This window comes from Aphelocoma coerulescens, chromosome 1 (assembly GCF_041296385.1).
Source record: "Aphelocoma coerulescens isolate FSJ_1873_10779 chromosome 1, UR_Acoe_1.0, whole genome shotgun sequence".
In the NCBI taxonomy this organism is placed as follows: Eukaryota; Metazoa; Chordata; class Aves; order Passeriformes; family Corvidae; genus Aphelocoma; species Aphelocoma coerulescens.
In genome coordinates this window covers 41,106,563-41,121,644 of record NC_091013.1, presented here as the reverse complement: position 1 = coordinate 41,121,644, position 15,082 = coordinate 41,106,563, and the positions used below count along the sequence as shown (strand labels likewise).

Genomic DNA, 15,082 nt, shown 5'->3' with positions numbered 1-15,082 from the left:
AGTAGATTCAGGAACAGTCTTTGGAAGACTGTGAGACTGAACTTTCTGGGGAAGATGAGGGGAAAGCCAGAAGAAAGCTTCAAAGGAGGGAGGTGACATTAAAAAGAGCATGGAGAAAAATTGGAGAAAGGCAATAATAAGCAGAGAGATAATAAGTTAACAAGTGAGATTAGGTAAGATCTGTATTTGGATAATAAAGGTAATTAACTGAAACACTTTACTCTTAGCAGTGTTGATTTGAACTTGTGGGCTCTATCATCACATAATGCTGAATACAGGTGTATTTCTACACTTCTGTGTAGACTTCCCTCTGTGGTGGAGGCAGAGTGGCTCTGAGGCCGTGCCCCGGGCAGTGGAGTGATGTCCTCTGCAGTGGTACCTGTGGAGGGTACCGCACCTGGGCTGCACAGTGCCCTGCTTAGACAGAAGTCTGTCCAGATCCCCACTTCAGACCAGTTGTTTCTTGTTGTGTTTGGGTCATGGGCCCAGAGAGATGAGCAGATCCTGTAGATCAGGGTATGTAATCCAGACATGTGCCAAAGAAGAGATGAGGAGTGTGTTGAGAAGACTCATCCAACAGAGACAGGAACAAGGAATAAGCAGAATGAGGTCTGTCCTGCAGAATACCCTGTTGGCACCTGATAAATTTATGACCACAAGCTGTTTGCAGGCATTTTGTGTGTTGTCCTCTTCCCGCTGCTCAGCTTTTGTTCCCGATTTCCACATACTGATTTCAAGGTAGACATAATCTGCATATTCTAAAAAGAGCTAAATATCAGCCTGTGTTTAAAAAACAAAAGTAAAAATTTTGATTTCTAAGTTAATTTTTCTTTCCTTTATAAAGGTTTGTAAGAATTATTTACCCTATAAAACTTGAAAGTAATATTTTAGATGAGAAACTTTTTTACAAATGCTGTCCTATCAGCCATAAGTTTGAATTTATTATGAAAGTATACATAAATGTATATGCCTATGTACTATGCCTAAATACTTTCTTTTGAAAAATTAATAATGCTGGACTAGTATCATAACTCATATATTAATGTTAGCTTGTGAACTGGGAGCCCAATTTTACTCCCTGATCCTGAAGCTAGTTCTGAAGGTTACAGCAGAATTTAGAACATATGTTTTCAATTCTGAAAGACTTTTTCCCCCTCTCAATGTAATGTGGTAAGTTACAAGGAAAAAAAAATCTACAAAAATGACCCAGCTGTAGGAGAAAAGGAAAGGAATTAATGATAAGTTGGTGTAACTAGACATACTGTGTACTCTGTTTTATGTTGGCAAAGGAGAATGTCTCTCCTTTTGACCCCCAAATCCATTGAATGGTTCACTTCTCTAAATTAAAAGACATTCACCTTGTAAGCACTGATATTAATAGCATTTATAATGCATTACAACTTGCACTAGTGCTTTGTATTTGAAAATGGAGCCTCCCAAATCAATTTTCGCACTTGAAAATGTGACTGAACTAACTTATCAGAAATTCCGATAGGTGTATCCTTAAAACTTTCTGCATCTCTGTGAAGTGTTTATATGATGCTTAATAGTGTCTGCAAGCTGCTGTTTTACTCAACTTTCCTGAATTTCAAACATCTATATTTTACTCTCTTATATGCTTTTAACTAAGGTATAGTAGATGCATTTTTGCTTCGGTACTAATTCAAAATGTAATATTCATTTCTTTAGAAGACATTTTTGTTGTTGTGCATGCCTAGTGTTTTGTATGTTGTATATTGCATTCAGAATATTTTTTTCCTTCTCACCTATCCACAAATGCAATGCCGTTCCCATGACGCACCTCTGCTTGCTGTTTACCTGTATGTTAATTCGCTTGACTCCCATTGGCCCACTGCCATCATGTGCTCGCTGCCTGTTATTAAAAGACTCAGTCGACTGCCAAAGCAATGAAGCGACCTCTCGAAGCAACTGTAGACCTGGTACTTTGACCTTTCACCTTTTGCTTTGCATGTAGCTTTTTTTTTTTTTTAATTATAATTTTTTTTTTTTTTTCCTTCAGAGAAGCAACTAATGAAATTTGTATCGCTTTACTTTTCAAACATCAACCGGAAATGATTTCACATACTCATTAATTTACTGGAAGCTCTATTTATCCATCTCATTCTCATACGTAATAGACCGCAGACGATTTAGTTTGGTTCCTAACACAGTTTCATCTTTTTTAAATCTTTCATGAAAAGTCGAATTGAGATAAAACTGCTTTTGTAATTGAAAACGTGTAACGTAATCCATTAATCTGTATAATAATAGGAAACGATATTTAAATCTAAACATAAGACAAAATACTTGGCAATGAAACACAAGTGGTTTTTTCTCCCTGTAATATTCGAAAACCTACTTAAAGGCAATGCCATTTTCGTTGCTTTAAAGCAAACGTTTCTTTTCAGTAGTTGTGCTGCTACAGTTCTAGGTTAATAGTACCATGCTTTTGCTACCAATAACAAAATTTCACTCATTTTACATTGCTGTGCTTTGAGTTAAAATGCATGGCGAGGCATCTTTAGCTGCTTTTAAAAATACTAAGTTTTTGTATTTATGTATATATTACGGACAAGGTCTTAAAAATGGCACCATTTTAACTAATTTTCTTATTTACAGGCCTTTCCTCCTGGTGTTCTTCACCCTTTACCAAAGAGACAAGCACTTGAAAAAAGCAATGGTGCCAGTGCCGTTTTCAATCCCAGTGTCTTGCACTATCAACAGGCTCTTGCCAATGCTCAGTTGCAGCAACATGCAGCGTTTATCCCAACAGGTATGTTGTATCCACATTGAACCAGTTTTGTGTCCCTGAGGTAGCCTGTGTGTCAGGCAGTTGCACTTAACAGAAGGTTTTATTATGCTTCCTGCCCCACTTGAGGTGAAGTCTGCACAGATGATTACACGTTATTTTAATTCCTCTTGAAAGGACAAGAATTCAAGCAGAAATTCCAACATGCCGTTAAGCTTCTTTTTTCAGACATTTGTAGCCTTGCTTGTCATTCTCCAGAGTCTGCCCCTTTTTGCCTACCTTAAATTGGTTGGATTTTGCCTCGTATCTGTTTCCACTAACAAAAATGCTGGAAAAGCATCACTCTCAGAGATGCCACAGCATCCTCCTGCTCCCTTGGCTGCTGTCTTGCAGCCATGGGGATTTCCCCAGCTACACACAAATGCCCTGAGAAGGGGCGCGCCAGCCATAAACTTCCAGTCAATACCTGCGTGGAAGCATTGGCAAAACACATCGCTCCCCGCAGCTGCACTAAAGGGCTTTCAGGCATCAGATGCATTTTCGTGGTTTTGGAGCACCACCAGGACATTTCCTAGCATTTGTGGCTCATAGCTGGGGTTATAATTCTTCATGGGGATGATCTGAAGATGAGTGAATGTAATTTACATTTCAGTGCTCAGATCTCTGTGATAATCAGAGCGTTCAGAGATGGCTTGACCTGCACCCTGGCTGGTAGCAGGGCTTCTCTTTAGCACTGCGAGAGAAGGGATGTGCTGGGTGCTCATGTAAACAGTAGCAACGCAGCCCTCTAAATCGTGTCAGTCACCCCCACTCCAAACTTCCCAAAGGAACTTGCCTAAGGAATTCTGTGATGTCATTCGTAATTAACAAATTACGTATTTTAGTGTCAGGGTATTGTCGAGTGTGAACTTCAGAATCGGTTAAAACTACGTGTTTGCAAATGCGCTTGACATTTCAGCAGTGTTAGTTTATAGAAATAATGTTGGTTGAACAAGGAATGAAAGGCAACACATGATGATTTTCCAATCTATCAGCATTCCCATATGTTTTTAAAGATAAAAAACAAACACAGATGGCTTTGACTTCATGGAATTTTTCTATAAGGCCTCAGTAACAACCTTGGAGCCTGCCCCCGTATTTGTAATAGTAAGTAATAGCACAGCCTTATTTTTAGCACATTGGTGCACAAGAATATCTGTGGCAGAAAACACACTGACATTTATGGGAGTGTTTGAAAAAAAATAAATAAATGGGGAGACTGCCTATTTGGACATGAATGGAAGACTGCCATGTGCTTACAGAACATACAGAAATTTCCACAAATTTATTTTACATTGAAACTATGAGAATTTGTAGCATGATAGGCATTTTTCCTTCTTAAGCACTCCCTTTCAGGGCTTATTGCTCTTATTTGCAATTGACAAGGACTTCAAATTAACTATGGAAAATACGGTAGTTTAAACCTTTTTCAGTGAAAAAGCATTTGGATGTTTTTTAGACTTCTGGAATGTTCATGCTTCCTTAAGTAGCTCACTTTTTGTACTTTTTATTGTCCATTCCTCTTTCCAACTAATTGTTGTAATTGTAGTTTTATCTGACAAATTTCTGGTGGTAGGAAGGGTGGATCTTGGAAGCAAACCTTAAGGGCCAGGTTGTTGGCAAGCCCCAAAACAAGTGCATGAAAAAAAAAGAAGAAACAGAGGTATTAAATAGCAGATGGAGCCCAAGCCCCAGAGTAGAAAACCTTACTCAAAGTGATGAACCTCCTGCTCTTTTCAAACACCATCAGTGCCAAGAAAGGACATTAAAGAGAGGAGTGGGTATGGGAGGAACTTAGGAAAGGGGAACACCCTCTGTAAGAATGGGTGTCATGAGCTTTCCATTAAAGATCCTACATATGATATTCCCACATTTCCTGGGAAGGTTGGATTTGGTGGGTGTAAGGACTGTCATGCAACCCACGTCTAAGAAGCAATGCATGACATTATCTGTTGGATTTTAAATGATTATGTGATATTTTCTAAACTGGTATAATTTTCAAATGTGTTCCTTGTGTGTGTGTGCGTGTGTGTTAAATTTTAAGAAAGTTTTGCTGCTGGAATATATATAAAACTTAATTGTTTTATATAACTTCTCTGCTTTCTTAACCACTGGCTCCCCTAATAAAAAGTGTGGGGCTTGACTTAGCATGGCTTACCTCTGAAGTTCTGCACTTTGTTTGTTTTACATCAGTTTGATGGCTTTGTCACCTTCTCCTTATTGTTTGGTGAATGATCTTAAAAACAGCAGATCTTTTCTCTCTTCCCATTGCTGTTTGTTAGTGTTTCTATAACCTCTAGAGGAGGAACTTTGTGTATTCTCTGGGGACTGTTCTTGGGTAAGGTCATTCATAGTCACACAAGTCCTGCAACCATCTGATAAGGGGCTGCAGTAGTAATTCAGCAGGAATGCAGGAAGCATATTCGACTCTGCCTCATATATGCACATACCTGGCACTAGTCTCCTTACTTGCTTGCCTTCACCAGCTTGCTGTATGCAGTATGTACTGGAAATAGGCTGATCTCTTTCATTTGGCCTTTCCAGAAAGGTTAAAGGTGGACTAGGCACCAAAATTAAACTGCATGGCAGGTGAGCAGTCATCCCACAGCATCTCTGAGGTGCGCTGGGAGCCTTCTGCTTGAATGTTACACGCTTTGATGTGTTTAGCTTGGGACTTGTCAAAGTACTGTTTTCTTTGTGTTAAGAATGGGTACTTTAACATCAAACACAAATTTGGCAAAGCCCCTGCAGAGGAATAGTCTTAATTCCACTTTAACTTCTTTTCCTGCCACATGTCAAAAAATTGGTGAATGTTGATCTGTGCAACATTTAACTGTCTGAATTATGCAGTGAGTTCTGAAAGTCCCAAATACTGTGATCTTTAACCAAAGATGTTTCTATAAACAAAAACCTGTTGCTGCAAAACTACTGAGTGAAAGGATAAAATTAGTAAGTAAAAAAGTTTATGAAGTATCTTGAATATGTACAGAAACATGCCAAAACCCACACTGTATATACAGGAGTTTAGTAAGAACACAATCACCTTTTTGTGTTAAAGGAAAACTGTGAATGACCTTACAGTTTCATTTAACTAACTTACTTCTCTGTGGTTATGCTTGAATCTCACTTTGAATGTTAACTCTAAACAGCTAACCTGTTTCTTCCCTTTATCCACTTTTTTCACCTATCATTGCATGACACGCAGGGTCAGTTTTGTGCATGACACCCGCTACCAGTATTGGTAGGTTCCAAATTTCTTTATTGATCTCTTTTTTTATACTGTATATGATGTATATTCACTTGTTTCAAAAATCCTAGGCGAGATTTAGCCACTGACTAGAATTAAAGGTTCGCTTGTCCTTCTGGTTGACTTTGCAGAGTGTTTAGATTTGTAGATGAAAGCTGCAGTTTAGACATGATATCACCTGCTATAACAACTACACTGCAAAAGCTTAATACCATGAATTCCAGTCTGCTTTTCAGTTTTCAAAGTTTTATTTCTCTTTATATTTTATATTGTCTAGTACTATAAAATCATAAAATACTGGGAAAAGCCAGCAAATTTCATCAGTGTTTTAAAGTTTCATAGTGGTGTGCCTATTCTCCTTTGCTGTGTGTTAGAAAGTTTTATCAGCGTTTCCCAGAAATGCCTGCTTTGATCCACAGTGGTCTGTTGAAACTCATGATCTGAATCTCACTCCTTCTTTAAATATATTTGCAGTTTGGAGTTAACATTTTGGGCTTTCAAAGTGGAAGTCCAGTGCAACAGCATCTGAGACAGAAAAGTAATATTTCTTCTATTGCCCTATCCCAGTGATTTTATTTTTGGGTTTTGGGCCTACTCAGATAAACAGTTAAAATATCAAGCCTTTAAAACATCAAATTAATAATTCCCCCATGAAGATGCTGATTAAAATTAATTCTTAAAATGAGCAAAAGCAGTGTCTTTCACAAAATCGATCTTGCTTTTTTAGATCAAACAAAGTAGTATATATATCAGGATAATTATCATCCCTCTCCTGATTTTTGCCTCAAGCAGATGGTAATTTAACTCTGATAAAGTCGAACAGTTACGCAGTGCTAGTAGGAAAAAACGCATAAATTGGATTACCAAGAAAGACAGCGAGTATCTGGCTTACTTCAAAATGAAGATAGATGAAAATAATTAATTTTTAATTGTGTTTAAAAATTAAGATAAACATTTAACAGTCTTCTTTCCAGTGTAAACCACTGGGCTTTTTTCGTAGGATTTTATTTTGAAGTGCTTTATAGCTGTACTGGGGGAAAACAAATTATGCATGTAACAATCCGCAGGTAACGGGCTATTTTGGTAAAGGCCTCATTTGCACAAGTAATCTTCTTCTTAGAGATAACACTTGCCTTTTCAGTGGTCCTTACTCTTGTTTTCTGGGAATCGCCGATTGTGTTGACAACCTTCCTTTAATTGTACTTGTAATAAGCTATTTTCCCTTTTTTTTATTTCTCCGCCACGCTTTCTCGCTTTGCACTGTGATTGCATGCCATCTGCCGGTTTAACCCATGACGATGGCTTGCCGCTCTTGATATTCACCATGCCAAAAATACCACTTCTCTTACCATAATGCTGCACCCTCCTGTTCATTGCTTCCATGGTTCCCCTCCTGAAAGTACCCATGATGCACAACGCTACGGCCGCCACTGTCTCTGCAGCAACAACTCCTGCAACAAGTGTTCCCTTCGCCGCAACAGCCACAGCAAATCAGGTTTGCTCCTTTTAAAGCTTTCTTTCACAAGATCCTGAACTCTAAATGAGTGCTGAGATTTTTATTTTAATTTTTTTTTAACAAAAAAAATTCTCACAGAGAATTTTTTTTTATTTATTTCTGTGTTTACCCCATCAAATTTTACTTTTATTTTTAAGTCGTTTATAGCAAGTGTTTGTGGGACAGGTTGCACTTATTTAGAGTTAACATTTGTTGCAAATAATGATGTAGCTGTGTTTTGTGTTGCGATGTTTGTACCTAATTATCGTGTAATTAACCCAGCTGGAGTTAGAATCACCGTAGTACTGGACTACTTACAAAAGTCTATTATTAACGCCTAAGTTCAAAAGGAAGATCATCACAGGTTTCAAACATTCAGGTGTGTTAATGTAGCCTTCTCCATGAGATGTGGAAGTGACTAATTTGTAAGCACGGAAGCTGTCACAAATCACAAGCAGAACAAGGCAACTGGAAAAAGAAAAAGAAGAAAAAAAAAGTAAATGTTTTCTGTACATACTACTGATCAAAACAGCACTCAAGATATTTATGACTATGCCTGCTTTATATTTGAAAGTGTATCTTTAACCTGGGAGTTGCATTTCCCTGAGGAAGGACATTGATAGAAAGAATCCCAAGGGCTGTTGTCTGAGGTAGGCTAGGAAAGATGATACTTTCTCCTGTTCTTCTACAGTTTATGTTAATGACAGTTTTCATTTTGGTTGGGTTTCCCCTCCTCCTGTAGGACTTAGTTCCCAGGGAAGACATATCTGTTGCAGCCCAGAGTGTGTAGCTTTGACTCCTCTGTTGGGGCGATTCCCACCCTGGTGTGCCTGGCATCTGCCAAGGGAGGAGTTTGCACAGCTGTTGGGTCACTCTGGCTTTTCTGGTGCTCTGGGACCATGCTCAGGCACTTCCACCCGAGATGTGTTTGCCCTCAGGTTCTGAGAGGTCAGACAGAAAAGGAAACAAGCAGATTTGCTCACCAAAAGAAAGCAAAGGGCTGTGTCCCCATCATCTTTCCTTGTGTTTCTCCTGGGCGGGCTGACAAGCTGTTGCAGACCCAGTAGAAATGCTCTCCTGTTGGTTCCTTCCCCTCCACTTGCCCAGGACTTAAAAAGAAATCAGTGAAAATGTTTTGCTTAATAATGTTCTACTAACAGGTTTATTTTTTTTTAATGTCATTCCCAAAACTATTAAAGTATCCCATGGAAAAATAGAAGTTGCTGCAAGAGTTTATTTTTAATAATTTAGAAAAAATATACTACCTCTGAAATACATCCTACTTTCTTAAAGAAACACAAACCAGTCCATTTTTTTTTTTTTAAGGTTCGTTTGCCCACGTTGTGACATTTTTGCTTCTAGCATTTTCACCAAAAGAGGGTTGTTGTTTTGTGCTTACGTTTCTGAGAGTTAGCTTGTAAAAAATGCTTGGGATAAGGATGAAAGTGCAGCAGGCACATGGTACATTTCATGGTCTTTCCCAGAACAGTGTCTGCAGCAGAAAATTGTTTGGTGGTATCCAATGTAATTTTGTGATCTCGGAGTGGTGACAGAGAGACTTGAAGATGCCAAGGGACTTAGAGAAAATGGGATGGTTTGGGGAGGGGTTCAGCTAGGGACCCTCTCCAGCACAGGAATGCAGCTGGGGCAGCTCCACCATCTGCACTCCTGAGTGCCAGAAGGGCCAACTGCAGCTGAAGGTAGAATAAATACAGGTATGCCTACAAAAGGACCAATAAGCAGTATTTTTTTTTTTTTTTTTAGTTAGTGGGAGTAGTTTCACACAATTAACTGGTGCCACTAAGAAGACAAAGGTGTGCCTTAATGCTCTTTCTTATCTAGCAGGATGGCAGGCAGAGACCCTACTTTCCCAGTGCAGATTTTGTTTGCATTGGAGGATTATAGCCTTCTAAATTTAACAGGAGTTGTAGAAAGTGTCTGTATTTATCTAGTTGCATATATTTGTGTGTGTGTATACATACAATTCCATGCTGAAATTAATGGATGATTTAACAGGGGGGATGGGTTTTCACTTGTTTAACTTCAGCCATTTGGAAGTTTGGCATCTAATTCATCTGCTTTTTAGAAGTCTGTGTTAGGGCAGGGTAAATTGCCCTGGAGTGCCTTGCCTGTGGAATGAGTGTAGGTGTGTTACCAAAGCTCTGCACCACTGCACGTGGAGGAGATGAGTCCCAACTCAGGTGCTCATTGGCTTCTGTAGCATGTGCTGTCACTGTCTGGTTTTTTCTCACTCCTGTCTTTGTTTTAGTCATTGTAAGTCTTTAAAAGCTACTGTAAAAAAAAATGTATTTCAAAGTAGGGAAAGTAGTAGTAGTTCCTTCTCTATAAGAGATAAAACTCCAAGTTTTCTATTTATTTACAGCCTCTTAAGATTGGAAACAAAGCTACAATGATAGGAAAGCCCCACAGTAACTCTGTGGCCCAAATTCTCAGTATTTCTTTAGTCCAAGAAACACAGCAGGAGCAGGTTATTAACTTGGTCATTAACATGACTTTGTTCATGGTCATAGCATTCTTTGTGTCCTCTTGTATGGGTTTAAACTCTCCTGAGTATTTCAGAAAAGGACGTTTTTATTCCCAACTAGATAAAATTTCCTTTCCTAGTCTGTGCCACACTGCTTTACATATCTGTGAGGTACAGTTTCCTCTTTCCATGGTCTCTACCATACTTTTTTTTTTTTTTTTTACGACCTGCAGCCTTAAGCTTGTCCCATTTCAGCTCCCACGGCTTCACCTCACAATTCTGGGCATGAAAAGAAAGTTGTAGCAGGGCTTAATCATTTCTCATAATATCATTTGGTTTAGTATTCTGATGTGGGGAAAGATTGCTGGTCTTCCTGGGACTGAGTGTGATGATCCCAGTGTCTTTGAAGCACAAGTAGAAGGGAAAAGTCAACATCCCAAAAGTTATGGAGTCTCAGCTGATGGCTGATAAAACATAATAACTCCATTGGGTCCAGTAATATGTTTAGTATGTGCTGTCAGCTTGTATTTTGAAAGAAAACATTCACTGTGTCTCATGTCTTCTGTATGTCCTTTCTTCCAGAAAATAACATGAGGAAGACCTCAAAATATACCTGCATTGACACACACACACTGTCAGTCATGCTTGGGCAGCAACTCTGGGCATTGTGTGTTCAATGTGTGGCACAAGGCACCTGAGAAAATTGTGTGGAGTTAAAGGCTGTACTGTGTACGTCTGTGCAGGGTGACACCAGTTAAGAATATATGGAAAATTTGGCATCTCTTCCTTTTCCTGACTTAAAAAGGTTAGGTTTTAAAAATAATTTTGTAGCAGTGTGTTCAGAGGGGAAGAGAATTGCTTTGGCTCAATGCAACGTAAACATGCAGCAAAAGTGCTTTAGCAAACCCTGTTTTACAAACTCTGATTAAAAACTTACTCTGATAATACAAGAGCTGATGGTGTTGCTGTCCCTCGAGGGAGTGCCCCATTCACTGTAGCTGCCAGGCTGTGGTAAGAGGGAATGGAGGGGACTTCAGCTTTCCAGTGAAAGGCAGCTGGAAAGGTACATGTCCAGGAGCGTGACTGGTCAGAGGCCAGGAAAGGCCCTTGCCCTTTTCCTTCTTCCCCCCTTCACAATTGCTCCAGCCATTCCCGCCAGGATGGGGCTTGAAGCTTCCGCTGCTTCACCTGACTTCAGCAGTAGATGCTTGATGAACTTTCAGTTCAGTTGTTGTTTGGGGATGCTGACAGCGTTTTCTTGGAGCAAAGTTCGAAGTCGTGTGAATGATGGTGAGAAGCAGCGTTAGGGCATGAATACAGAGGGTGTGGTCCTAGCTCCCTCTAGTGCATGCATGTGGACAGAGGTATGTAAAACGTCCTGCTTAAATATTAATACAGTCTTTGTAGATACATCCTTCAGAGATCTTTAACAAAGCTTTTGTTCCTCCTTTAGCTAGTGGACTAGCAGTACTCAAGCAAGCAAGAAAACTGTTACTTCTTAGCTTCACTCACAGATAGAATCACAGAATCATTTTGGTTGGAAAAACCTCTAAGATCATCGAGTCCAACTGTTAACCCAGCACTGCCAAGTTCACCACTAAACCATGCCCCTAAGTGCAGCAGCTACACATCTTTTAAATACCTCCAGGGATGGTGATTGCTTTGGGCAGTCTGTTCCAGTGCTTTACAAACCTTTCCATGAAGAATTATTTCCTAATATCCAATCTAAACCTCCCCTGGTGCAACTTGAGGCCATTTTCTCTCATCCTATCACTTGTTACTTGGGGGAAGAGACCAATCCTCTTTCAGGTAGTTGTAGAGGGAAAGAGCAGTATTTACTGGCTGTTTTTTTAGGCTAAGAATGTACAGTGCTGTAATTTCAGGATGATATAAAAGTCATAGATCTTAAGGAAAATTATTTTGGGAGTTTGTTTCTCTTCTTATTTTGCTGTGTGCTTTATGAGAAAACACAGGATTAGAAACTTGGGGAAAGATTAGATGAAGCCTACTTGGAGGTGATGATGTTCATGTTGATGGAAATGCAGAAAAATGTGACTTCCTCCACCCTGCACGCCAAAGATAATTTAACAGAGGATGGTATATCCTGACATTATTTGAGGATGTTATTCTGACTTTTGGGGCTGAAGTTCAATTTTAAATAATGGCAAACACCTGCTTGTGGGTGCTTTAAATTTCTTAATTAGAAAGCTTCACTGCTGTTCCATTTATATATATATGTCTTGGTGTGTCCTACAAGGATTAGAAGGTGAGAACTCAGCCCAAAATTAAGACACTTAAGTGTTGTTGTCTAAGTATGGGTGTCTACATGCAAGATACAAGTTTAAGTACCCATTGTAGACTGTGAAGTTTATCAGCCCAGTCAGATGAAATCTGGAGAGTAGCCTGACTTGTCCTTCAAAGTCTCATAGGGCTTGGTTCAGTTGCCTAAACATGTGTCTAGTGATGTTTGATATTGTCCTAAGATAACCTTGGATGTCTAGGTTACCCAAGACATTTCCATGAGCTTGGCAGATGCAATAGAGGACCTACAGACAAATCTGCACGCCTGATTCTGAACTGGCAGCTGGATGACAGGCAAGAGACCTTAGCCCAAGTGTTACTGAAACCCTGGTGAGCAAATGACCCAAGCCTGCAGGTGCTGATCACATGAAGGGATCTGCAGGCTTTGTTGGCTTACTGACTAGGTTGTGTCACCTCAGCGAGTGTGGTGGGGGGGTTAAGACACCAGCATTTCTGTGCCCTCAGTGAGTGGTTATTAGAGGACAATTACCAAATTCTGAACAATTCCAAGCAATGTGGGGCTTGCTCACATCACATCACTTCAGAACAGTTCATGGCTTTATTTTTTGTACCAATGAAAATGGGCAGAGACTGACAGTATAAGAATAGCATTACAGAGAATGCTGCTTGAAGATGTTATCTAGTGACAACATTATTCTACTGATTATATGACCTTCTATCAAGAAGGAAATATTAAAGAACATATCCAAAAGAAAAATTAAATACTTGGAGGCTGTGTCTAAAAAGAAATATAAGATCAACAGGCTGTCTCATGCTAAGGCTTGTGATTATCTGGCACAGCTGCTTTAAATTATGCATCAGCGTTCGCACTGAATTAGGTGGCAATTATGCAGATATTAATTATGAAACCATTCAGTAGCCTTCAGTTCTGTCAAAATCTGTTAGAATACAATGAAGCAAAAATAAAAATAGTTATGTTAGACTGTCACAAACAAAAGGACAACTAAAATATTTGCCCCAGAAATCAAAAACTAGTTAACATGTTGTAAAATACAAACATGCCAAACTTTTGGGATTTGGGACACCATGTGTGGTGGCTCCTTCAGGAGGGAGCAGAGCTGGGACGTGCAGCAACAGAGCACCTCTCCTTGCCAAGGTGCCCCCAAAGGCAGCACCACTCCCAAGGGAGTCAGATTCTCCTCAGACCGGAACATCCTAGGACAGCAATGCAAGCTGATCTCTCCTTCTGCACAAAGCAGAAGTGCCAGTTGCTCCCTCGTGCAAATATTCCTTGGTGTCTCCCAACAGGGCTTCCTCTCCAGTTCTCTCTAACCCCAGGAGGACTTCTGGCAGGGCAGAGACTGCTGACAAGGCTTTCGCTGTCTCACATTCCCTTTCTTCCCCATAGAAACCTGCTGTACTTGTAAATGGGGAAAAAGTAGCAATATACTGAGAAAATGAATTGAGAAATCTGATAAATAGTAGGAAGTGAACTTTTTGTTGTCGTTTAAAAGCAAGCTTTTGAGAACGGAGGTGGGCAGTGGAAACAAATGTTATTTACATCCTTAGTGCCAGCATACATGAACATTACAAATAAGAGCCTATGCAAAATTCATGTTAGTGGTTTGAAAATCTTTAATTTCAGTTTCTGAGGGAATGAGGGAACAGGTAGGAAAGCAATTCTGCTGGGAATAATGAGTATCTAAACAATTTTAGGGGGTTTTTTTTCTGACTGAAAGTTTTGGTCTAAAAAATCCATAAAGTTCCAAGTTAAATTCTCCTATAGAAAATTCTGTTCTAACAACAGAAAGAGTGATTTGAATCTGACTTGAAAAAGTCCAGAAAAAGAGACAGAGGAACAGGTTCCATCCTCAGGCACATTATCAGAGGGACTACTTGCAGGGAACCAGCCCGGGGCAGAACAGTATTGGGCACCTAGCGAGCCCATCTATGGGGCCCTGGCAGCTGGGATGCAGGACTTGCCTTGTACCTGCACCAGGCTGGAAAAACAAACCTAAGTGACTCTTGATCATGAAGAGTCATTTCTCTAGAGAAGGTATTGAAATAGCAATAGCTTGTCACAGTGGGAAAGGCAAACTTAAACTGCTCGCTGCCTCTTTCATGCTAGGCACACAAGAGTCACAAGCCTCATCTCACTCAAGTTTTCTTGTCTGACACCGAGTTACAGGTAAGTAGCTGTGACTCGCAGACTCACGAAGTGAGAGTTTCCAATCATAAAGCCCACAGCAAATCTTGAGCAGTGTCAAGAAAAGATCCTTTGAATTGCCTTGAAGCAACTGATGTTACAGAATATGTGGCAAAAGTGTTTTCTAAGGCACCAAAGAAGCAAAGCCAAAAGATTACCCTGGAAAATGTAAAGGAACTTTATTTAGTCTCATGCAAATTTTAACCAAGTCTTTTTTTTAATAATATTTTTGGCCTCTTAAGATAGCATGTTGTTTCTTTGTAGACAATAAAAACTTCCAGCAGGCTTGTATTCGGAATTTTAGATTGCATGCTCGTATACAAGAAGCCAGTGGGGAAGAAAAGGAAAAATCTCTGTTCTGTTTTGGGTTTTTTTGATAAATTCTCCCATTATACCCCTTTCCCCTGTATAGGACTAAAACCTGACTTCCTCTGGTGTCCTGCTAGATGGCAGTGTCGCACAACATCAGCAGTAAGCAAAGGCTTCATTCTTTTATATAACAACAATCAAAACAGATTTCCCTTTCCTGTTACAGAAATTTAAAGAAAAAGTGTTGATGTTTGATATGATAGCTTCTTTTTGTGTTCTTACTTGCAATT

General features: G+C 39.6%; 1 protein-coding gene across 7 annotated transcripts in view; it reads left to right on the top strand.

The window, feature by feature from the left end:
* The window catches only part of MBNL2 (muscleblind like splicing regulator 2), a 107,049-nt gene that overhangs the window by 81,633 nt on the left and 10,334 nt on the right, over window positions 1-15,082 (top strand). For 4 of the 7 annotated variants that reach the window (XM_069008204.1, XM_069008225.1, XM_069008220.1 and 1 more), the window contains 2 exons: window positions 1,887-1,940; window positions 2,620-2,773. In XM_069008204.1, the coding sequence (XP_068864305.1) occupies window positions 1,887-1,940; window positions 2,620-2,773 (208 nt within the window). Of the gene's footprint in view, window positions 1-1,886; window positions 1,941-2,619; window positions 2,774-7,435; window positions 7,531-15,082 lie in introns of all 7 variants that reach the window. The other 3 variants (XM_069008232.1, XM_069008253.1, XM_069008243.1) reach the window with 3 other exon arrangements.